This window comes from Salvelinus sp. IW2-2015, linkage group LG15 (genome assembly GCF_002910315.2).
Source record: "Salvelinus sp. IW2-2015 linkage group LG15, ASM291031v2, whole genome shotgun sequence".
NCBI classification, from domain to species: Eukaryota; Metazoa; Chordata; class Actinopteri; order Salmoniformes; family Salmonidae; genus Salvelinus; species Salvelinus sp. IW2-2015.
In genome coordinates, this window is record NC_036855.1 from 34,362,883 (window position 1) to 34,387,415 (window position 24,533).

Here is a 24,533-nt window from a genome sequence, read left to right on the forward strand (position 1 = left end):
WATAAATCCTGTCTGGGGTATGTCTTAAAATCAGTGAAAATAATTAAAGATGACATGGAGTTCAATTCCAATCATGGTCAGTATCCTGGTTTCTTACCAAGCCTTCACAGGTGCTGATGGCGGCTGTCCCGCGCGCATTAGTAGGATCCGTCACSGTGCCGATCAGGTGGCACGCATTCTCCCCTGTGGTACGGTGCTCAGTCCGGTTCAGACTTCCGTTTCGCCGCTCCAGAACATATTTGTTCGACACCAAATAGTTGTTGACTGTTAGATTAAAAACCAAATTGCGACCTTTGTAGGTCACCTTATAATAAACGCGTCCCTCCAAAGGCCCCAAGTCTCGCTTGTGCCGCACGCGCTCAAAGCCGTGTGCTAGAGAGTGGGAGAGAAACTGTCCATCTCTGTCAACTTTGACTGGATGGACCATGGACACATCCGACTGGGACTGGAGAAAGCGACCTGAGGATAACATGGAAAAGTAAGAACATTAGGCCAGTTGGATACACATATCCACTACACTGAATTGATCCAATACTTACAATATAATTTCCAGATCAATCAGTTAATCATTTATCAAATTATAAATTAATTGATCAACCTGCCACTTGGCTAAAATGATGCACAAATGCATGCACTAACCTTGTAATGGCTAACTACGATGTGTGCTGTTGCATTGAATCTATGCATGTAAGTGAAATTGCTAAAGTAAAATCGCAACATTGTTGCAGTAATTATAACCTAGGCTAGTTGTAACAACTGAGACACACTGACCTTGTTCTTCGTCTGGAGAGAGGAGGCTGCCAGGCAGCGAGAACTCGACATGGCTGGCAGCCAAAAACAAAACAGAATGTAGCAGAAAAAGAACCCGGCTCACACGCGGACATCGCATATTTCATCTAACCAAAATCAAGAGATTGAAAAATATTCACTGGCATTGAAGTTTCGATAATGCTTTAGAGGCGGTCCAGCGACCTGTTTGTTCCATCAACGGCCAGCGTCATGATAAGGAGGAAAACATAGGCTGCATCGAAGAAGACCGGGTATAGGCTACAGAAGAACACGGTAAAAGTGGGAGAAAGCTCCAAGTTTGAGAGGGAGGGGAGGAGTGTTGTGAGGATAGTGTCTCATTTCTTTCCAGGGGCGAGAGGGGAGCAGGAGCAGTGTGGTTTGCAGCTGCGACGCAGTGGGAGATAATTCAAACACAGAATAGGCCACAGGCGGCCCCGAGCCAAAACCGTTCCAATATAGATTTTTTTTTTACCAATAATTTAGTAAATCTGTAGTTACAAATATTCCTACAAATAAAAAGAGAGACTTATGTGATCATGTCTCAATGTAATCAAGTTATTAAATGTTTATGTTATTTTAAAATACAATCTATTTTTGGGCTTACTTGTGGTCAATTTGCTGCAAATTTCTATAAATATGTTCAAGGCCCTCTGACCATCCGCTCAGACAAAAATAATCTAGTTGCCTACCACTAGACTATGCCATCTTCTCCCTAGTTGAATAATGTACTAAAGGAGACTAACATTCCTCCTTATAGTCCTAGGACTTACATGTTCTGTTGAGAGGCGAATTGGCTCTGGAAAACAAAACAGCCAAATAGTCCATCTAAACGCGAATCGATTCACAATTGSGGTATGGTTCTAGAAACATAAAGCCCTCTACTTACATATCACATTAAAATAACTTCACAAAATGCCAAAATCTGTCTCGGTTTTAACACAGTTGCAACCAATAATATTTTTCATTGACAACACATTTGTTCTGAGACGCAGATAGCTAATTAGCAAAGGTACGCCTCTGTATTCCGTCAGTTTTTCTGTAAACAAGTGTTGTAACATGGGGAAATGACCGTGTGGGAACCCTAACCCTAAAAAGGCGTGTAGTAATTTTACCTTTTTAAAAATTATTATTATTTCTTACTGATATTAAAGATACGTTCCTTATGTTTCCAAAACCATACCGCAGCGATGCATTTTAACGTTCAGAACGAGCGTCGGGGCTCCTAATTAACACAAGTGTAAAGGGAGAAAGAATATGTACATAAAGATATATGAATGAGTGATGGTACARAACGGCATAGGCAAGATGCAGTAGATGGTATCGAGTACAGTATATGCATATGAGATGAGTAATGTAGGGTATGTAAACATAAAAGTGGCATAGTTTAAAGTGGCTAGTGATACATGTATTACATAAAGATGGCAAGATGCAGTAGATGATATAGAGTACCTTATATACATTATATTAAGTGACATTGTTTAAAGTGGCTAGTGATACATTTTTTATCAATTTCCATCCATTTCCATTATTAAAGTGGGCTGGAGTTGAGTCAGTATGTTGGCAGCAGCCACTCAATGTTAGTGGTGGCTGTTTAACAGTCTGATGGCCTTGAGATAGAAGCTGTTTTTCAGTCTCTCGGTCCCTGCTTTGATGCACCTGTACTGACCTCGCCTTCTGGATGATAGCAGGGTGAACAGGCAGTGGCTCGGGTGGTTGTTGTCCTTGATGATCTTTATGGCCTTCCTGTGACATCGGGTGGTGTAGGTGTCCTGGAGGGGCAGGTAGTTTGCCCCCAGTGATGCGTTGTGCAGACCTCACCACCCTCTGGAGAGCCTTACGGTTGTGGGCGGAGCAGTTGCCGTACCAGGCGGTGATACAGCCGACAGGATGCTCTCGATTGTGCATCTGTAGAAGTTTGTGAGGGTTTTTGGTGACAAGCCGAGTTAGTAGTCTATGAATGGGTTATCTCCTCCTGCACTGTTAGAAAGTAACCGCTGCAAACTTAACGCTCTAAACTGTTTATTCAATATTTCTTTTGAATTCAATGTTTTAGTAGGCTCTAATTTGTATTATAACTGTGTAAAATTGCTTCCCTTTTCATTCTCAGTATGCTTTGCTGTTAAGTCCTGCCAGAGTTGAATTTGAGAGCTACTCCTCCAACCAATCAAGAGTCAGCGTGGTGTTTTATGCAAATTGATAAGTCCTGGCCTAGACTGCACAGTGGGATGTGCTACATTCCCAACATACTCACCTGTCTGTCGAGCAAGAAGCCCTGTTAATTGTTAAATTTATGGGGTCTGTCTGGAGGAGTGTGGGGGTGGAGTGTTTTTGTGTCTACTCCGCATGCACACACACACACACACACACACACACACACACACACACACACACACACACACACACACACACACACACACACACACACACACACACACACACACACAACACACACACACCACCACACACACACACACACACTCTCTCTCTCTCAGTAAACCACTGGGGGATTCCAGTCCACAACAGCCACTAAACAAATGTACATCTGTCGTAATAAATACATTTTATTGAGACATTTATGTAATGACAGTCCTGGTAAGAAGTGGAGTGGTAGCCTACCACACCCACATACTCAAAGCTGGGCAATAGAGATATAATCTATTATACACATCATAGAGAGATGATGTGGCATTATAGTTTTGTAATGTCCTGCTGATTATGAAGTGTGTCATAGGCACAGGATACACATGGTACAGTAGAATGACAGGCTTACTTGCAGGTTCAATACATTCAATATCTAGTTTGACTGGTTATACATTGAGTTGGGGCAAGGGGCCAACTTGGTGAATTTGTTGGTTTGATATGTTGTTTAAACTTTAGACTAAATAACCTATGATCAATTGCTTGCCAAAACAAATAATTGTATGTGTTTAGGCTGCTTTCAATGAAAACCATTATTGTTTTATGTCCATGGAATCTATTGTACTGTAACGACCTAAATGGCAGCCATACTTGGAATTCAGTTGAAACTTGATCCTCTGCCAAGGCACCAGATTCTGTCTTATCCCATAGCAATATATCTAAATATATGTGTCTGTCTTATCCTATAGCAATATATCTAAATATATGGCTCTGGCTTATCCTAAAAGGTTTCTCAAGTCAGAATCAGGATCACAGTATTTTTTTATTATCAGTCCCAGAGCTGTTTCCCAAACAGACCTCCAAAAATCTGCTGTTTATTGTGCAACAGACTGTACAATGTGTAGAAGTGTGTGTGTGTGTTAAATTAATGAATGAATGACATTTTATTTTTCTGTCAAATCGGCAGTTAGTGACCCATCCCTTACAGGATTAATTGACACATAAACAAATGTTAACTGATACAACATTACGAGGATTTACAGTAATAACTCTTCTGGGGCTTCATTTATCACTCATGCATTGGCACAAATATGTGTGTAAACCATGCGTGAGCTCATTTCAATGCAAAATGTGAGATTTATCAGAGAGGAAGAGAGTGGCCCAACTCGGTGGAAAAATCTGTCTCTCTCCAGCATTTTGGTTGTTTCGCCAACCAAGCAAGGAGTTTTTGTATGGAGGTCAATGAGAGTGTCGAATTTGGTCAACAAACAAATGTATGGCTTATTTGCTACTTTAGGTTTATTTGATCGAATAGAAGTTTTGTAATGCTTAAGTTGTTACGAGTGTACTGACATTCTGTATGTCGTACACATGACATCCCAGAAACTTTGAGAAAAAAACCTTTATATCAGAGTTGTCTCAAGATGGCTATGCATATTCATGAGGCTAGTAGCATAGCCTCTCCCTCCATCGAATACAGTCGGTTGGCGTCGACAACCCTCATCCAAGAAATTATCACAATAATGAGATGTATCCACCAATCCAAAGAAAGGATAGGCGGGAGCTAGACAGCCTGCTGTGCCGCTTTGTGGACAATGACTCCCATTGTTAGGGCAGAGAGACATCCATCTTGTCAGTATATCCGTAATCTTTGGATTTATCAATATAAATGTTTGCTTGAGTGTGTACGTACAGACATTACCATGTGTACGCACAGTACCAAGTGGTGGAATAAAGGAACTGCTTGTCAACTATAGAATAGGGAAAATATATGTTGAAATTGTGAGAGTAGGCCTAATAATTAAATAATTTTCCAATTTACTTGTACTCCCAATCAGTGAATTTTTACGATAATAATCCATATAAAGTACAGTAATTTGTTAAATTACAGGGCACGTGTGAAAGTGAAACCATTGTGTAAATAGTATAAAAGACTGAGATAATGGGAAATCGAATGCGAGATAACTGATCTTGCCCTGTTGGAAGATTTGGAACAAGCTGCATTTCGCAGAGAGCAGGTGGGACTTTTTTGAAGAAAGTACAGATTGGTTTTGGGAAACGATATCTGACGAGCCAATTTTATAGGATCTTTGCGAGGGTTAAGACATACTTTAGAAAGGCAAACACATGCCATTCCGGTGCACATCAAAGTGCTATCCACCCTCAGGTTTTTGGCAACGGGCACTTCAGCAGGAGCTTGCCGATAGGCATCTCACATCCTTCTCACATCCGTCAACAAAACAAAGGCGCTGATCGTGGACTACAGCAGACAGCAGAGAGAACACACCCTTATCCACATCGACGGGCCACAGTGTAGAGGGTCAAAAGATTCATGTTCCTCAGCATGCACATCACTGACACCCTGAAATGGTCCCTTCACACAGACAGTGAGGTCAACAGTGCCTCTTCAACCTTTGCTGCTTGGCCCCTATGACCCTCGCAAACTTCTACAGATGCACCATTGAGAGCATCCTGTCAGACTGTATCACTGCGTGGTATGGCAATTGCACCGGGTGGTGGTGCGGTAAGCCCAACGCATCAGCGGGGGCACACTGCCTGTCCTCCAGGACATTCCTGCCAGCCATCTACAGTATCACACCCTGTATCACAGGAAGGCCAAGAAGATCATCAAGGACCTCAGCCACCCGAGCCACAGCCTGTTCACCCTACTAGCATCTAGAAGGTGGAGACAGTACATGTGCATCAAAGCTGGGAACGAGAGACTGAGATACAGCTTCTATCTCCAGTCCATCATACTGTTAAATAGTCACCACTATTCGGCCTCCGCCCAGTGCCCTGCCCTGGACCTTAGTCATTGTTCTAGCCGGCTACCACCCAGTACTCTACCCTGCACCTTAGAGACTACTGCCCTATGTGCGTAGAGTCATTGAACACTGGTCACTTGAATAATGTTTACATGCTGTTTCACCCACTTTATATGTATATACTGTATTCTGATCATGGCTCATCCTATATAACGTATTTGTTTATTTTTATGGATTGTGAGTATAGATTTTTTTTATTGCTAGGTATTACTGCACCTTTGGAGCTAGAAAAACAAGCATTTCGCTGCACCTGAGATAACGTCTGCAAATTTGCGGATATGACCAATAAACGTGTATTTTATTTGGCCAGTGGATGGCGCTGTTCTACACGAAGGCGCGGTTTCACTACAGCGGTGGCTTGCCGTCTCACCCTCAGTCACAGTTATTTGTATGAGTTCTATAACAGGGAAGGGCATGGTAGTATGGACTGGAGTTTGAAAGGTAAGATCCACTATATGCAGGGCTGAATATCAGGGGAAAACTTTGTGATTGTCCGGCCAGGTCTAGAAGATTCGCCCACGGTTTTTTGTCTAGCGTTTTGGTGAAGTTGTATATTAATTTGACTGTTAATATGATTGGCTATTGTTGTTGAATTAGGTTTTTGGTGACGTGCGTATATGTTGTTCAAGCTAAATTAAGTTGGTAGGCTTTCTTTTAAATGTCATTGCCCACTCAGCCTACCAACATTTCTGATATAATTAAATGTTGGGCTTTTTTCTATCGCTTTTGAAATCGTCACGTGTTGCTGTTTTAGACGTGCGCCTTGGATGTGTTGATGAACGCGCATTTTGCGTTTGGTCAAATTGAACCGAGCTTTGTTATTCATGTTTGTTTCATTCAACTTTATGTAGTCACACACAAACCTTCTGTGAGCCCATGTTCTGTGTTCTTCCTGAAAATCTGAGTTGTATCATTTTCTACCTTATCTAGCCTATAGTTAAAGGAATAGTTCACCCCAAAACCAAAATGACAGGTTGGTTTCTTTACCCAGTAAGCAGTCTATGGACAAGACAGCGATCTATGCTTTTGTGGCAGAAATCCAATGCAAGTCAATATGTCTATTGGTATTTTTCACATTTCATGTCATAAGCTAGCCCAAGATGTGTAGACAAGCCTACTCCTTAACATCCAATGACCTTAAATGTTATGTTCATTGGTAAACTGTCTTTGGCAGGCAAAACAGCCATTACTTTGTTTAAATGTGAATGGATTCTTAATTACTATACGGTTTTAGAAACATAAAGGCTTACACTTTCATATAACATCAAAACATTTTCACAAATGCTAAATATACACTTATTGTACACTGTTGTAATACAGTTGCAGCCAACACTTGTTATAAACAGGTATTCGGAGACGAGATAGCTAATTAGAACAGGTGGTCGCGCCTCTCTTCTGTAAACAAGCGCTGTAACATGGAAATATGATCGTGTGGGAACCTAAACCCTATAAATGTGTGTAGTAATTGAACCTTTTGTTTTATGAAACATCTTTCTTGATTATATGAAAGCAAACTTCCAAAGGTTTCCAAAACCGTATCGCAAGCGAGGATTATTAATGTATAGACAGAGCGTCGGGACTATTGCACAGTACACAGTCCTACGCCATCGTTGTAATGCTTCAACTGAGAGGGAGCCCTCTTTGCTGAACAAGAGCTAGTCCAAAGCATCATTGATCAAAGCATGGATTGCTGTTTTACCTTGCCCATAGATAGGGTTGGGGAGTAACGGATTGCATGTAACCCGTTACATGTAAGGGATTACAAAAACTGTAACTAATGCGTTACGTTACCAGCAAAAATATTGTAATCAGATTACAGATACTTTTGAAAAACTAGATGATTACTTCGAGGATTACTTTTAAATTCAGAAAGAGTTTTGGCGAACAAAAAATCTTTGACACTACACTGTTTTGTCTTCAATGAAATTCAAATCACATTGAAAAAAAGGCTCACGTTTTATGTTGTTCCACCTGAGCAAGTCTGACCACAAATCAGAGACCACTATGATGAACCCCAATGTGTTTATGGATCGCGGGAAAAGAGCAGGATATACTTTTGTAGGCTACAGTCCAAGCTATGTCTTCCAATGGTGCGACTGGTATCGGAATCCAACGATTATCCAACTTGAATAAACACTTAGAGGTAAGGGATGACAGCAAGAGTTGTAGTCTACGGCGATACGGATATCACATTATTTTTATTTGATCCAAACAACAATATACTGTGCAGTGAAGACCGCTCAACAACTGCACACATCCAGTCATCCAACGACTTCCCATTCAGAGCGACACACAGAAGTATCAGGTCAATGCCCTGACTCAAGGGCATGTCGACCAGATCTCCCGAAGGCCAAAACGGGACCGAACCCCCCAAGATCCCCCCAGCTGTTCCCGAATAGCAACCCATCAACCATCCGAGACCCTCCCACAGTCCCCCCAGAGAACGTATTTTAAAAATTTCCAAGAACCCCCCCCCACAATGCACCAACAAGCAAGAATAAACTAAAGCGGAAAAGAGACAATGGACAAACAGAAAAAAAACAAAGCACATCAAGGACAACTAAATCATAACAGCAAGGCCAACTGTATATGATTGAGTGCATGTCGGTCACTATTTACATGTGTGTGTGTCCGTGTATGTGTGTATTTGAATGAGAGTGTGTGTATATGCATGTGTACCAACCTCTGCATGGCATCAGCCTCAAGCAAACCGGCATTAGCTGCAAAAACACTGTCATTCAAACATACTTTTTATTATGTTATATTTTGACTTTATTTTTTATACTTTTATCTTTGACCATCATTCTATCTCCCGCCCAGCAACTCCACTCCCACTTGTCTCCAATTCCACATCCCAACCCTCAGCTTCCCTCAGCTCATCCCACCTATCTCTGCTGGCCAGCCTCTTCGGATTTCTACGCAACATATATCTTTCAACTATGCTGTGATATTTAACGTACAATTTCTATCTATCTAATCGAATAGAATCCACAGATTGCGAGTTGAAGATAAATACTTTTACTAAGAGTATTAGTAATTGACTGACCCGGTCTCTCCAGATCTCCTAACAGTACTATTTCTAGGGTCAATTGTAGATAAATGCTATGCATTTTCAGCCGTTAACGGAACCTGAGACCAGAAACGGGCTACCTGAGGGCAAAACCATAATAAATGGTCTATTGATTCTCTATCCTCACAAACAAATCTGCAGAGTTTCGATGATTTTATGCCCTAAATATTTAACATTTTGTTGGTGGCAAGAATTCTATATAATAATTTTAGCTGAAAAGCACAGTCTTGAATCTTACGTCGTTTTATATATCAACTCATACACCCTGTACCATGGAATTGGTACATCATAAATCTCTTCCGAACTATTTTGCAATCTGTATGGCACAGTTGTCAACATCCTGGTCCTCAAATGAAACTGGTCTACTTTCCTATTTATGCTATTTTTATTCCTCAACCAGTTTGAATCCTTTATATTGGGCAGACTGACCAGTTCCCTACCTCATCCCGCTGCCACCTGCCTCCTCCATTTTTGGGGTATTTCTGTAATCAATTGGTTGTACTCTTGGATTGAGCAGACCTTCCCGTACAATTCTGATAACTCCATGAAAGACATAACTCTACCATTCCAATTTACAATATAATTTATGAACAAAATACCCTTTTCAAACATCTTTCCCATAAATACAGGTATGTTATCACCCAGCACATTTGAGTTCAGCCATAATATTTGTTGTAATATTTGTTCTATCTTTTCAGGGGGATGAAGTTGAAATTGTAACCAGCTCTGCAATGCTTGTTTGAAAAAGAGAGATACTTTGAAAAAAGTATAATTTTTCAATTAATCAAAAATGAGACATGGCAATCTTCACAAATGCAAAAAGGCCATTTTAAAACAATGGATGACCTTTTCTTAGTAATCTACTTGAAAACCATTTAGTAATCTACTTGAAAACCATTCAAAAGTTGTACTTGAACCATAGGGTTCAAGTACAACTTTTGAATAAGTGAAACTTTTAGAGAGAGGTTTTGTGCTTTTATATTTAATACTCTCAACCCACCCTATTCATTATATACAGTGGGGAGAACAAGTATTTGATACACTGCCGATTTTGCAGGTTTTCCTACTTACAAAGCATGTAGAGGTCTGTAATTTTTATCATAGGTACACTTCAACTGTAAGAGACGGAATCTAAAACAAAAATCCAGAAAATCACATTGTATGATTTTTAAGTAATTAATTTGCATTTTATTGCATGACATAAGTATTTGATACATCATAAAAGCAGAACTTAATATTTGGTACAGAAACCTTTGTTTGCAATTACAGAGATCATACGTTTCCTGTAGTTCTTGACCATGTTTGTTTGCACACACTGCAGCAGGGATTTTGGCCCACATCCTCCATGACAAGACCTTCTCCAAGATCCTTCAGGTTTCGGGGCTGCGCTGGGCAATACGGACTTTCAGCTCCCCTCCAAAGATTTTCTATTGGGTTCAGGTCTGGAGACTGGCTAGGCCACTCCAGGACCTTGAGATGCTTCTTACGGAGCCACTCCCTAGTTGCCCTGCTGTGTGTTTCGGTCGTTGTCATGCTGGAAAGACCCAGCCACGACCCATCTCAATGCTCTTTACGTGATGGAAGGAGGATTGTTGGCCAAGATCTCCCGATACATGTGCGCCCATCCATCCTCCCCTCAATATCGGGCAGTCGTCCCTCTTGCAGAAAAGCATCCCTAAAGAATGATGTTTCCACCTCCATGGCTTGCACGCGTTGGATGTATTCTTGGGTTGTACTCATCCTTCGTCTTCCTCCAAACCCGTGCGAGCTGTTTCAGACCAAAAAAAGCTCTATTTCTTTATTGTCTCATCAAGACCCACATGACCTCTCCCATTCCTCCTCGTGCGAGTCATCCAGCATGGTCATTGTAAACTTCAGACGGGCCGGGCATGCGCTGGCTTGAGCAGGGAGGACCTTGCGCTGCGGCTGCAGGATTTTAATCCATGACGGCGTAGTGTGGTTTCTAATGGTTTTCTTTGAGACTTGTGGTCCAGCTCTCTTCAGGTCATTGACCAGTTCCCTGCCCCCGTGTATTCCTGGGCTCGGATCAACGCTGGCACCGTTCCTCATGATCATTGATGCCCCACGAGGTGAGATCTTGCATGGAGCCCCAGACCGAGGGTGATTGACCGTCATCTTGAACTTCTTCCATTTTCGAATAATTGCGCCAACAGTTGTTGCCTTCTCACTAAGCTGCTTGCCTATTGTCCTGTAGCCCATCCCAGCCTTGTGCAGGTCTACAATTTTATCCCTGATGTCCTTACACAGCTCTCTGGTCTTGGCCATTGTGGAGAGGTTGGATTCTGTTTGATTGAGTGTGTGGACAGGTGTCTTTTATACAGGTAACGAGTTCAAACAGGTGCAGTTAATACAGGTAATGAGTGGAGAACAGGACGGCTTCTTAAAGAAAAACTAACAGGTCTGTGAGAGCTGGGAATTCTTACTGGTTGGTTGGTGATCAAATACTTATGTCATGCAATAAAATGCAAATTAATTACTTAAAAATCATACAATGTTATTTTCTGGATTTTTTTTTTAGATTCCGTCTCTCACAGTTGAAGTGTACCTATGATAAAAATTACAGACCTCTACATGCTTTGTAAGTAGGAAACACTGCCGATTTTGCAGGTTATCAAATACTTGTTCTCCTCACTGTAGATAGGCACACTTTATTTTGTCTGGTTTAGCGTCCCAGATAAAGCAAAATATTTTTTGCTCATATGATTTGAAAAACGTATCATCAGGAGTAGGCAGCGCCATAAGTAAGTGAGTAAACTGAGATATGACTAAGGAGTTCATCAGGGCAATTTTTCCATAAATTGACCTCTCTATGGTTGCAGGATCTTGTCTATTTTTACAAGTATTCTATTGAAATTCATTGTGGAGAGCTTATTTATATATTTTGTGATATGAATACCAAGTATGTCTACTTCACCGTCAGCCCATTTTATAGGTAAACTGCAGGGTAATGTAAAAGTTGTATTTTTTAAAGATCCAATATGTAATATTGTACACTTACCATAATTAGGTTTTAGTCCAGAGAGTCCAGAAAAGTTATCTAGATCTTCAATGAGACATTGCAGGGATATAGCTTGCGGACTTAATATAAAACTTGAGTCATCGGCATACATGGACACCTTTGTTTTTAAGCCTTGGATTTCTAATCTTCTAATGTTGTTATTGGATCTGACTTTAATAGCTAGCATTTCGATTGCCATAACCAATAGATACAGTGACAGCGGACACCCTTGTTTAACTCCTCTTGACAATTCAAAACTCTCTGAGAACTAGCTGTTATTTACTATTTTACACCTGGAGTTGCTAAACATTACTTTTACCTATTTTATAAGAGAATCACCGAAATTGAAAAAATCCAGGCATTTATAAATACAATCCAGTCTTACTTTATCAAATGCCCTTTCAAACTCCACTATAAATGCCAGGCCTGGCTTCTTAGATGTTTCTTGGTGTATATTATCTCCAATGTATCGTCCATGTAAAAACCCTGCCTGATCAGTTTGAACAATACCTTGTAAAAGTGCTATGCATTTTGCTAGTATTTATGCATCACAACATTGAAGTGTAAGGGGCCTCCAGTTTTTTTAGATAGACTGAATCTTTATATTTGCCATCTGGGTCTTGTTTTAATAATAGTGAAATCAGACCTTCCTGCTGAGTACCTGACAGACTACCATTTATATAGGAGTAGTTCAAACAATCTAACAATGGAGCTTTTAGTATATAAAAAAGGCTTGATATACCTCTACTGGTATGCCATCAAGACCTGGGCTTTTTCCAGACTGAAAGGATTTAATAGCCTCAAAGTTCTTCCTCTGTAATTTGGCCTTCGCACTGATCTTTCTGTACATTTGTTAATAATTTTTTTAATTTTATTATTTGGAAAGAATTCCTTACCGTAATCTTCATTCAGTGGGAGAGGTTGAGACGGAAAAGAGAACATCTATTTAGCTTCCTCTTTTAAATGATCATTCGGAGAATCATAGATGACTCAGTCTTCAGTAACCAACCCATAAAGTAAAATGTAACATCCATATATGGCCCGCTATGTAAACTTTAACATTGATTTATCCTGCAATAGATGTGATTTTATTTGGTAACATTTTTGTCTTCTTCTGATGCCTCTTAAGGGGAAAGTAATCTAAAAGTAACAATGCAATCAGATTACGTTAATCCCAAAATTACATTAGTGATTACAATTTTGGACAGGTAACTAGTAACTGTAACAGGTTACATTTAGAAAGTAACCCAACCCTGCCCATAAACTGCTTACAAGGTAAGAAAACCAATATGTAATTTGGGTGAACTATATCTTTTAACTGTAGCAATTGAGGTAGTATTGTCAGATATTGAACCAACAACATCCTGAACTCCTGTGTCATAAAAGACCAGGCAGCATGCCAGACATGGGCTAAAGTACACTTGGCTTGCAAAAAAAAACAGAATAGTTTTCCAGAAGTTAAATAAAATAAAATTTCAACTTACTCTCTCTATTGTCTGTAGGCTCGGTCCTTATGTAGGGGGAATTTGAGGAAAAAACATCTAATTGAACGCATAATTACAGGGGGGTCTGTTGTAGACCCATGCAGTTCCTCAGCATGGTCAGTTTCTCTCTGCTTACCTCATGCCAAAATAAAAGTCCCCCACAAGTTCTTGCTTTTTTGAAGTTATGGTGCACGTGCAGGACTTTTTTATTTGAACATAAGGTAAACGGAGAGGAAGTGGCTCTACAACAGACCTACATTTGGAAAGTTGTTTAATTTATGCTCTATTAGATGTTTTTTCTCAATATCCCCCCTGCACAAGGACCAACCCTATGGGCAATAGGCGGACTATTCCGTTTTTTTGCAAGCCAATTCCTAGCAATGCTCGTGTGTAAATACTAGCATTGCTAAAAGCAGCTTAAAGGAAGGTTACTCTGACACCCTTGGTTGATTGTTGTGTGTATTTATGTCCCCTAGCCGCCTATGTGTACTCTACTACTACTACTACTACTACTAATACTACTACTACTATCTTTCTCCTGTTGCTATTTCCGCAGGGTGACAGCGAGAGATCTGTAGCGATATGGAGGATTTCTGGGCCATGGTCCTGGCAGGGCTGAAGGTGTGGGTCTGCCTCATTGTGGCTCTTCTCATGGTGCCCTCAATGTTTGGCTTCTCCCTGGGCATCTCCGAGACATACATGAAGATCCTGGTCAAAATCTTGGAGGTAAAATGCGTCTGTCCAGAAGTTGCCAACCATCAAACATTTACTGGCACAGGGGGACAACAGATGGGAAAGAGGAAATCTAATACCTACACACTGTTTAAAGGCTGGTAAACTGCCTCACTCAGACAATATGAGGTGCACAGCTGCATGTGTCTTGTCTTAAATGTTTCTTATGCATCATGTTCTAAATATAAGCCTTGTGTCCTAAATGTATGCTGTTTTCATACTACACAATAGAATAAGATACAGTACACATGACGTGGCCAGCAGGCTAGCCATGGTCCTTCATTTTATTTACATTGGAGATTGTATCAGTTTCAGGAATGAGAGAACAAGAAATGCATCGTGATCAGCAGTCACATATTTACTGTAGGGAAAGTCTACTGTACACAACAATCAATTAGCACAACTCTGCACATGTGACGTATAGACATGGAATGTATATATGTTTTTTGACAGAAAAGCATGTATGTTTTACAGTGTAATATTTGTTATATTTTGTTTGTAATTGTCCTGTAACCTTACGACCTAATGAATAAGCCTGAGAGTTCAGGGGTAAATGTGTGTGTCCTTTCAGGGGTAAATGTGTGTGTCCTTTCTCTACTGTCCTTGTGTGGGTCAGGGAGTGAGAGGTCAAAGGCTAAAGGTGTTTCTCATTTCTCCTGTCCAGTGGGCCACGTTGAGGATCCAGACAGTCAACAAAGCGCAGCAGATACTCAAATCCTCCTCATTCAATAGTGAGTCAATGAGCAGAGCTCTCACACTGATCAATAGATTCATTTGATTGATTGATTGATTGGTTGAATGATGAAGGGATTGATTGATTTATTCATTGCTCTATGATAATGAAATGATCAAGGGGATTCCCAAAAATGACGTAGTTGATATTTTAGGCTTACAAGTCTGGGCAAGTGTGGGCAAGAGAAACAGTGACGTTTTCAGGGACTTACTTTATTTTACCCTTGAGAAAGGTATCATTAATTAACATTTTATACAGTATGTTATCTGTTTCAGTCCAATCCGGTTCTCCTCTCTGTCAAGGACACTGGGTCACACATCCACTCTTGTTCGTCTGCTGTGTTCAGAAGCTCAGATGTAAAGTGCCCTAGAATAAATGAAGTGTGTTAGTGTAGTTAGAAGGGTTGAGTGCATGGAAATCAGTCCTGACATGAGTTTCGCTCAAGTGTCAATGGTTGACTGCGAGTTGATAAAATGTTGCGTTTTTAAAATACAGCTTCTCAATGTGCCCAATCTGCGTGAAACGGTAAGGGAGGGGTAAATGTATATAAAACGATACCTCTGAGAACCTAGAGACCATGTAAACCTGTTTATAGTGCTGGGCAGGGGCTTGCAGTGGAGATGGCTTAGAGCAGTGTTTGTTGAATAGAAGACGGTAATTGGTCCAGCTCAGTCACCTGAGAGCATTTCCGATGTGATGTACTGTATGATGTGGCGCTGGGTTTGCTGCCTACCTGTCGGGCTGACTCAATTCCTCCCCTCACAATCAGCAGTCATATAGGCTAGTCGGGGGGGGGGGTATTTCAATTAAACTCGCAGTGCGGTGTTCACTAGCTAGCACAGCACATCAATGTGCTCTTTTTATTTGTTAGCATATCAACTCACAGGATGGTTTCTGTATTATATGGATAGCATAGACTCCCCTCACTTGTACTGTACTGAAGTTTTCCTAAAATAAGAGTTTGTGTAGTTTTCAAAGAACGCAAAGGGTGGATTGAATTCAACACAGTCAGTCACTCAGTCTCTCTCTCCTGGACTTTGTCCTGTGTTATCAGATAGTGTATCCTTAGCTGATCCCACTGTCTTCAGACCTGCTGGAGGGAGGGATACACTCTGGGGTGGAGTTGGGTAATCTGATCCTAGACCTGTGATTACCTTGATGATAGACACACAAAGGGAGGCCCTTTTAAGGAAAGAAAGGAGGCTCTTTTATCAGTGAACACTGCTCTCTGATAGCTGTTATCTGAAGTGGTCCCAGTTCGTAAAGTGCAAGGCCACTGACATTTTCTCTGTTTGATGGCCTGTCATTTAATATGGATTCTGTATGACAATTTTATTGGTGAGGCCTTGCCCACAGTGATAAACTCTGGATTTCATTGATTTAAATAAGGATTACTCAGATATCAGCCCAGGATATCTTGTTTTCTCAATATGGGGCAACAGTGTGAGAGTTAATGACACAATTGTGTTGCAATCCTCTGATTCATTTCCTTCCTCACCAGCTCCTAACAAGTCCACAGTAGCTTGACCAATTTGTCCTCCTTTCATTCAAAATGTATGAAAATTCAAACCCTATTGACTCGATGACTTGTAACACTGTGAATGTTGTCTTTCACCTATGGTAAAAGATAACACTGAATCATCTTCCTTATCAACTACAAATATGTGGTACGATACAATCCAATCTAAAAATGATGAGGTGGATTAGTTGAGCGTGTGTGTTTTCCCCAGGCCTCGTCCAGAGGAATGATGGTTCTATGGAGGAGGAGCTGAGGGGGTTAAGGCGCAGTCGCCCCAAACCACCAGTGGGGGGAGACTTCACCCTCAGCGACTGTTTCTACTTCTACAGACGAGGCATCGAGGATATCGTAGAGGATGAAGTGAGTCCACAGACTAGAATAAGATTGATGCCTAATTCCAAATGTATCCCTAACCCCAGACATTCCATGATGGCCCCTAATAGAACTGAGTAATACCTGTAGCTTCACCTAATCCTCTGGTAGTCTAGGATGAGTTTCGTAATTTATTGCCTACTGCACACCCCTCCAGTCCTTTCCAATCAATTATCACGTTTACATGCACACCGATATCCTGTTATTATTCGGAGATACTCAAGTATTCTGTTTTGAGTTGACGCATACGAATGTCATATCCCGTTTACAATAACCCGAATAAGCTTGTATCCGTTTTGAGAAGTTTTGAGAAACCCGAATAAGATGCCTGGGATATGCTGTACTTAGACGGATACTGTGGCATGTAAACATCTTATCCCGTTTACTGTTGTTTTCTTGCAGTAAAATGATAGACCAAATGTATATTTTGTCTCACTAACAGGAATAGAGAAATATTATTTATTTATTTCCTCTTGAGGAAATGTGAATGTGCAATTTTCTTCTGCGACATGAAAGTATTTCACTTTCAACCGAAATAAGATTCCAAAATGGATTGAATTACTATCAGAAACATGTTTGATTGTTATTACATCTTTTAATTTCCCTGAAACTGGTCAACAAACCGATATCATTTGGACATTTTGTGTGGAAAATCTACCCGGTCTCTCAACGTCTTCTCTGCAAGAGAAGCAGAAATGAAAGAGAACTTTACCGCTTTCATTCTATCGATTGATTACATTATTGTGGGGAGCGAGGCTTTATTTAGTATTCTAGAGGATCAAGTAATGACAGAAGCCGCCCTAATGACGGAAATTATAAGCAGAACAATATCTAAATAAGGCTTAACTTTATTTTCAGCACCCCCCCTTCAAAAAATCGTTCCGTCATCACTGGGCAAATTAGGAATTTTCTGTTTAATCATGGATACAGGGATCCCTGTGAGCAGGATATATCAAAGGTGCATGTAAACATGTTATTCTGAATAAGACCTTAACCGGGATATGAGTTATTATCTGGAATACAGTGCGCATGTAAACGTGGTCGTTGAATGGGTGTCAGGAAGTGCTTAGGGCCCAGGAAATAGGCATTGATTCAGGTTTGGGCAAAAGAGTAAAACATCAATTTAAAAAATCCAGACTTACTTTCTGTACAGGTAGGCCTACTAAGTTGTTTTTAATGTTGTTCCTCTGACCACCAGGTGACCCAGCGGTTTTCGTCAGAGGAGCTGGTGTCGTGGAACCTGCTAACTCGGACCAACATCGACTTCCAGTACATCAGCCTCAAACTGACAATGGTCTGGGGCCTGGGCGTGTTCATACGCTACTGCATCCTGACTCCGCTCAGGTAATCACTGAGAGTGTGAAATCAGTCCTCATCACTGTGCGCACCTTTTAAATAAGGCCTTAGCTCTCTTACAGTTCACATCCATAAACCAAGCATACGTGTCACTGACTGACATTTATGTTGTTGAATAGACAGGATTTACAGCCAACAAAGTAATAAACCATGTAGCGTCGACAATGCATTAATACATGACAAGTGTTGTAGTGTCTCGTGTATGTTTCTGAGTCCGAATGTTTTCTTTCAGGATCATGCTGGCGTCTATAGGCCTGACCTGGCTGGTGATAGGAACCACTGCTGTAGGATTCCTCCCTAACTGGAGGTACACTTACACTGCATTGAATCTACAGGTTCACACGGGATTGTTTTAAAAACTGAGACGTTTGTCTTGTGTGATTTTGTATTTAATCAGCTTAATGGAAGCTTCTTACGTGCGTGTCCGTGTGTGTGTGTTTTCTAGGCTCAAGTCCTGGCTGAGTGAGTGGGTCCATGTGATGTGCTACAGGATCTGTGCTCGAGGCCTCTCCTGCACCATCCACTACCACAACAAGTCGGTGAACGCTCCTTTCCTCTGACACATGCGTACACAGCAGGCTTTCACACACACCGTCATGTCCCCCAGTGACTCAACGGGAAGGTCCTCGTGATATGTGCACAGAGCTTTGTTTTGATGTAAGATGCACGTCTGCCACTTTAACGTGTGTCCGCGTGTGTTCTCTGTCTTGTGTTTTACAGAGAAAACAGACCCAGGAAAGGAGGAATCTGTGTGGCCAATCACACCTCCCCGATTGATATTGTCATTCTCTGCAACGATGGGTGTTACGCCATGGTATGTGAAATAAAGCAGAAAATAAGCCTAGCTTGAAATAGCTAAACTTTTAATTTATTTTTTATACCTTTATTATCAATGTTCCTTCTAAGCTGCACATGTGTGTGTGTGGGCGCGCAGCTCCCGCAGGACTGCCGCGCAGATGAAATGTCAACCTGCGCAGAGAAGCAGGAGATTGAACTACACTCAACTTTCTAGAGTTTTCCGCCTTAGTTAACACCATCAATGTTTCCCTTTACTGTGGGAGTTGTGATCGAATCAATGCAATACTAGCCACTTTCAATACAACATACCAAAACAAACTACGCAAGACTTAGTATGCAAAATTAACGATGCAAGAGATTTTGTTGTAGGCAGAATACATCGGGTAGGATTCTATTGCATTGACACACACCACTCAGCCCATACTCTACACAGACCAGTGCAGCATAACCAATCAGAGCTGCAGTAGACCTATATGCAAGTAGACCATTGCCATATATGGATCTGTGCCATTCACATTGAACTGGACTGTGTTTACAGCGCGAGTGGTCGTGAATCGATGCGCTTGTTTTGAGATCAAAGCCAGAGCTGCATGTAGTCTAATTCTGGAATGTTCCTGAGATGGAAGTATGCTGTTTTGGATATGCATTGTCAAAAGTTAGACCAGGCTCAAAGGTAACACCAAAGTTTTTAACAACCGTGTTTGGTGTAATGAGGCAAACATAAATGTTGAGAGTGAGGTCTGACACTTTGTGAGTTTCTTGTAGCCAAGTAGCTTCATTTCTGTCTTGTCAGAGTTTAAAAGCAATACGTTGGTTGTCATCCAGTGTTTAACGTCAGTGGGGCATGTCTCAAGGTGGGCTGACTGTAAAGTATTGTCTTGTTTAAAAGATAAATACAATTGGGTGTCATGATCATCACCATGGCAATGAAAGTGCATGTTGTGCTTACGGATGACATTGCCAAGGGGTAATGGTCTATACGTTTATCTGTCTTCTACTACTTTAATCCTGTTCAGATGATGTGAAATGGTCTATACGTTTATCTGTCTTCTACTACTTTAATCCTGTTCAGATGATTTGTCTGTGGAATGTAGTATGAGGACGTTAGATGTGATTTGATCTGATGTGTTTTAGGTGGGCCAGTCACATGGGGGTCTGATGGGAGTGCTGCAGAGGGCCATGGCGAGGTCCTGTCCTCACATCTGGTTTGAGAGAGCTGATATGAAAGATCGCCACCTAGTGGCCAAAAGGTGAGTTTATCTGTTCGCTATCTTATCAGCCAGTGGGTTGGGCATGTTCCTGGCACCAGACACTGGTATTCTGACTGCCAACACTCTTCAGACAAGCACTGATATGCCCGTGGAAAATTGCTACAGACCAATAAACAGTGGTGGAAAAAGTGCCTAATTGTCATACTTGAGTAAAAGTATTGATACCTTAATAGAAAGTTACTCAAGTAAAAGTCACCCAGTAAAATAGTACTCGAGTAAAAGTCTAAAAGTATTTGGTTTTAAATATACTTAAGAATCAAAAGTGAATGTAAATGCTAAAATATACTTAAGGATCAAAAGTAAAAGTATAAATCAAATTCCTTATATTAAGCAATGCATACGGCACCATTTTCTTGTATTTAAAATGTACAGATTGCCAGGGGCACACTCCAACACTGAGAAATTATTTACAAACCATAGGCAGTAGGGATGACCAAGTGTTCTATTAATAAGTGAGTCAATTTCACAATTTCCCTATCCTGCTAAGCATTCAAAATGTAACGAGTACTTTGGGTTGTCAGGGGAAAATATATGGAGTAAAATACAATATTTTCTTTAGGAATGTAGTGAAGTTAAAGTTGTCAGAGATATAAATAGTAAAGTACAGATACCTCAAAAAAACGACTTAAGTAGTGCTTTAAAGTATTTTTACTTAAGTACTTTACACCACTGCAAATAAATCAGTCATATCTTTTTTTATTAAACTTTATTTTGACAGGGTGTCAATGCTGAGACCAAGGTCTCTTTTCCAGATGAGCCCTGTTTAGCACAACAATACACATCAAATACAATATTTAATCATAGGTATTCACTTATTTTATTTCCTTATCCAGATAAAAAAAACTCATGCCAGACCGATGACATATGTTATATAGGTGCTTGTCAAAATCCCCAACTGTAGAACATTCAAGCATAAATGTCATTGCCATTTGACAATTGGGGATATAATTTAATACTAAGATTTCCTGATATGGACATAGCTTTAACTAAAATCATATAATATATGTTCACACTCCTCCCAGATATAAAGTTAAGTTTTCTAATTGTTGTTAATGTTTACAGGTTGAGGGATCACGTGAATGACAAGACTAAGCTTCCTATATTGATCTTTCCGGAAGGTAAGTGCTAAAATGGAGTAGAATGAAGTCCTTTAGACACTGATCTAAGTCAGTCAGTTTAGCATTGGTTCGGATAAGCTGCATTGGTGTTGCATTGGTTATGTACAGTAAGGTCATCCTATACCTGTACATATGAGTAGCATCTGCTAGAATGAATTTCTCTTCCTCGTCTGTGATTTTGGAGAGCGTTGTTGTTATCATAGAGATCCTATCTGACCAATGAAATTTGATTAGATCTTTATATATCTCTGGTCGTTCTGGTTATGGCTTATCTGCACTCCATATTTCTGGTTTCCTCAGGGACCTGTATCAACAACACATCTGTCATGATGTTCAAAAAGGGAAGTTTTGAAATCGGAGGAACGATATACCCAGTAGCCATCAAGGTAAGGTACTCTGTAAGGTACTTCTGAAGAAGTACTTTTCCCTAAATCATGCAAAGATGACATTGGAAAAGTTGCGTGAGAAAGTCAGCATAGATTTGAAGAGGTTTTCTTTCTCCCTCAGTATGACCCTCAGTTTGGGGATGCGTTCTGGAACAGTGCCAAGTACAACATGGTGAGCTACCTGCTCAGGATGATGACTAGCTGGGCTATAGTCTGTAATGTCTGGTACCTGCCAGCCATGCACCAACAGGTGTGTATACACCACCACACACACACACACACACACACACACACACTTACACAGTACCTACCAATTATGCACTAAGTGCCACTAATTTATTTTATGTTTTCAGGAAGGGGAGGATGCTGTCCAGTTTGCCAATAGAGTCAAGTCTGTCATCGCACATCAGGGGGGACTAGTGGACCTGTCCTGGTAAGAATCTCCTCCCATCTTACTATGAATGGCATCCTGACTGTCTCATACTGGACTTTGCATCTCTTAGACCTCAGAATGGACACGTTTATTTTGTTTATTCACGTTTAGATTATTTTGTGTTAGTATCTCCTAGACCACATGTTTGTTCCCCTGTAGGGACGGAGGCCTAAAGAGGGCTAAGGTGAAGGACACGTATAGAGAGGAGCAGCAGAAGAAGTACAGCAGCATGGTGGTGGGTAGTGAAGAGGACCGCAGCGGTAACAGTGACTGACACCCTCCTCTAACATATGAAAAGGGCCGCTCGTTCTCTAGCAACCTACATCGCGACCGCTGGAGACGGGAGTTTTACTTTGGCAGGGGTCGTGTCGCATTTCGGATTTCTCCAATGATCACGCAGCGTGAATACATTTAGCTTTCAACAGTGTACAGAAGGGGGACATAGGCCCATCCAAAAGCTCTTATCTGGGAGTTAGGACAGGAGCTGGCCATCACTGCCTGAATACTGCACTGCTGACGACCACGGACTAGACTGCCATCGTGTGAATGAACCGCTTTAAAGTGCGTTGCGGACTGTAGAGGGTTATAACTGATTAGCCAATTGCATTACAAGAGGAAGGACTCTCGTCTACTGTGACAACACAGTGCAGTGGAACTGTAAAGGAGATGAGGTGGCAGGTCCAATACCACCATTTTGAATAGCTCTTTCTTGTTCTGCTATAAAACACTGTTCTAATTCTCTGCTGGAAAATTACTATAAAATCCTGTGTTAAGACATGAGAATCAATGGATGACTTTGTGAATAGTGCAATTGTGACTATAAAGACTTTTTGATCACAAAGTTCTAAATGTCAGTGTCTTTGTGTGCGATGACTATCTGAGGTTATTTTATTTGTCTTCGTGTTTTTCCCCCCTGTCATTTATGATTGTATGAGCGTTCAGAGCCAGTTGATCAATCCTGTCGATCAATCATTACTGCTAATCGTTTGGAAATTAACATTAGCCCACAGCTGTTCTCTCTTTTAGTGGTGTGTTCATTAGCAAGCTAAGCTACCAGAACAAGGTGGTCAGAATCAGAAAAGCACTTGTCAGTTGACGCTTTGAAATGTTTTGCGTACAGTACTGTGACACTATCCATACATAGGTTATGAAAGGGAGCCAAACAGTACAATAATAACAAAAGGCAATTGTTCAGTAGGCAAAGTGATAGGCATAGATTGCAGTTACACAGTCATTCCCCCCCAAAAAATATATTCTCCCTCTCCCTATGTTGTTTCTATGATTCATCACAGTAACAGGCAAGGAAGAGAACTTGGGGTGATCATAAAGACTCAATACAATGGGATTATATGACACTAAGTAAAACATTATGGTGTTGGGCATCAAAACAACAAATGCGCAGCCCATTCATAGTCCCGTGTCTCTAAAGAAGGGTACATGTCTGGGATTTTTTCGAGCTCTTTTCGTTGGTTTGTTTTCCTGAGGCTTTGCCTGCGTCACTGCCTCCATCCTTCTGTTGCGTGTTGGGATCTCTGCTCACACCTGGAAGAGTTGAGCCAGTTAAGTAATTCATATTTCGGTAAAATGTATGTTAACACTAGCATATAAGGTGCAAGAAATTCCCTCTTCCTTACTAACTTACCGGGTGAGAAAGTGTCCATGTTCTCTCCGTCTGGACCAGCAAGGTGTTGACTGGTATCCTGTTTTTAGATTAAGCAAATGTTATTTAACTACGTGAAAACACAGAACAGCATCTAACGTGTTTTATTGCATCAGTTCATGTAATTGTATATTTGGCCTGTTATTAACAATGACGACACGTACCCCCAAAATGGTGCTATTGTGCTCTTTCTTCCCCGCCTGGCTTTCCAGATACCTGTTAACATCCGATCAGACTCACTAAATGTATTGTATTTCAGAGTAAGTGTACTGTAGCTACCTTGCAGTCCAACCAAGGTGCACAAGTAATTGAAAACAAACTGTGCAAGAGAAATTCTGCCATTGTCTGAGGAAAGGGCTTGACCAGTTGAAACATTAATGAGCCTGTTTAGTGCCTGACATTCCTACGTCCTGCTGCATAGTTCACATGTAAGAGAGGGTACTATTGGATGGACAGGGAGAGGCAGCACTAAAACAGCTTTTGTTGATTAGAAATAAAATGCCTTCAGATGATAACAGCAAAGTTATTGAAATAGCCTAAAACCTTGTGATGCATGGACTCATTGCATTTATTGGTCATTGTAGCAGACACATGGACATTAATACAATAT

At 40.9% G+C, this 24,533-nt stretch overlaps 2 protein-coding genes across 3 annotated transcripts in view; one reads left to right on the forward strand and one right to left on the reverse strand.

The window, feature by feature from the left end:
• The window catches only part of LOC111974367 (A disintegrin and metalloproteinase with thrombospondin motifs 12-like), a 46,301-nt gene extending 45,185 nt beyond the window's left edge, over positions 1–1,116 (reverse strand). The window contains 2 exon segments of the mRNA XM_070447356.1: positions 98–459; positions 772–1,116. Coding sequence (XP_070303457.1) covers positions 98–459; positions 772–889 — 480 coding nt within the window. The 5' untranslated portion in view covers positions 890–1,116.
• LOC111974004 (glycerol-3-phosphate acyltransferase 3-like) lies at positions 356–23,695 on the forward strand. 2 transcript variants are annotated; one of them, XM_024001501.2, is made up of 14 exons: positions 356–478; positions 14,102–14,271; positions 14,942–15,008; positions 16,741–16,889; positions 18,100–18,245; positions 18,490–18,564; positions 18,703–18,792; positions 18,978–19,071; positions 20,190–20,305; positions 21,389–21,444; positions 21,745–21,830; positions 21,952–22,080; positions 22,184–22,263; positions 22,423–23,695. In XM_024001501.2, exons 2-14 carry the CDS (start codon positions 14,128–14,130, stop codon positions 22,535–22,537), a joined length of 1,347 nt encoding a protein of 448 aa, XP_023857269.1. In that variant the 5' UTR covers positions 356–478; positions 14,102–14,127; the 3' UTR covers positions 22,538–23,695. The 2 variants fall into 2 exon arrangements, with proteins under 2 accessions (XP_023857269.1, XP_023857268.1); XM_024001500.2 differs by lacking the exon at positions 356–478 and adding an exon at positions 6,330–6,413.
• Positions 23,696–24,533: the final 838 nt, after the last annotated feature.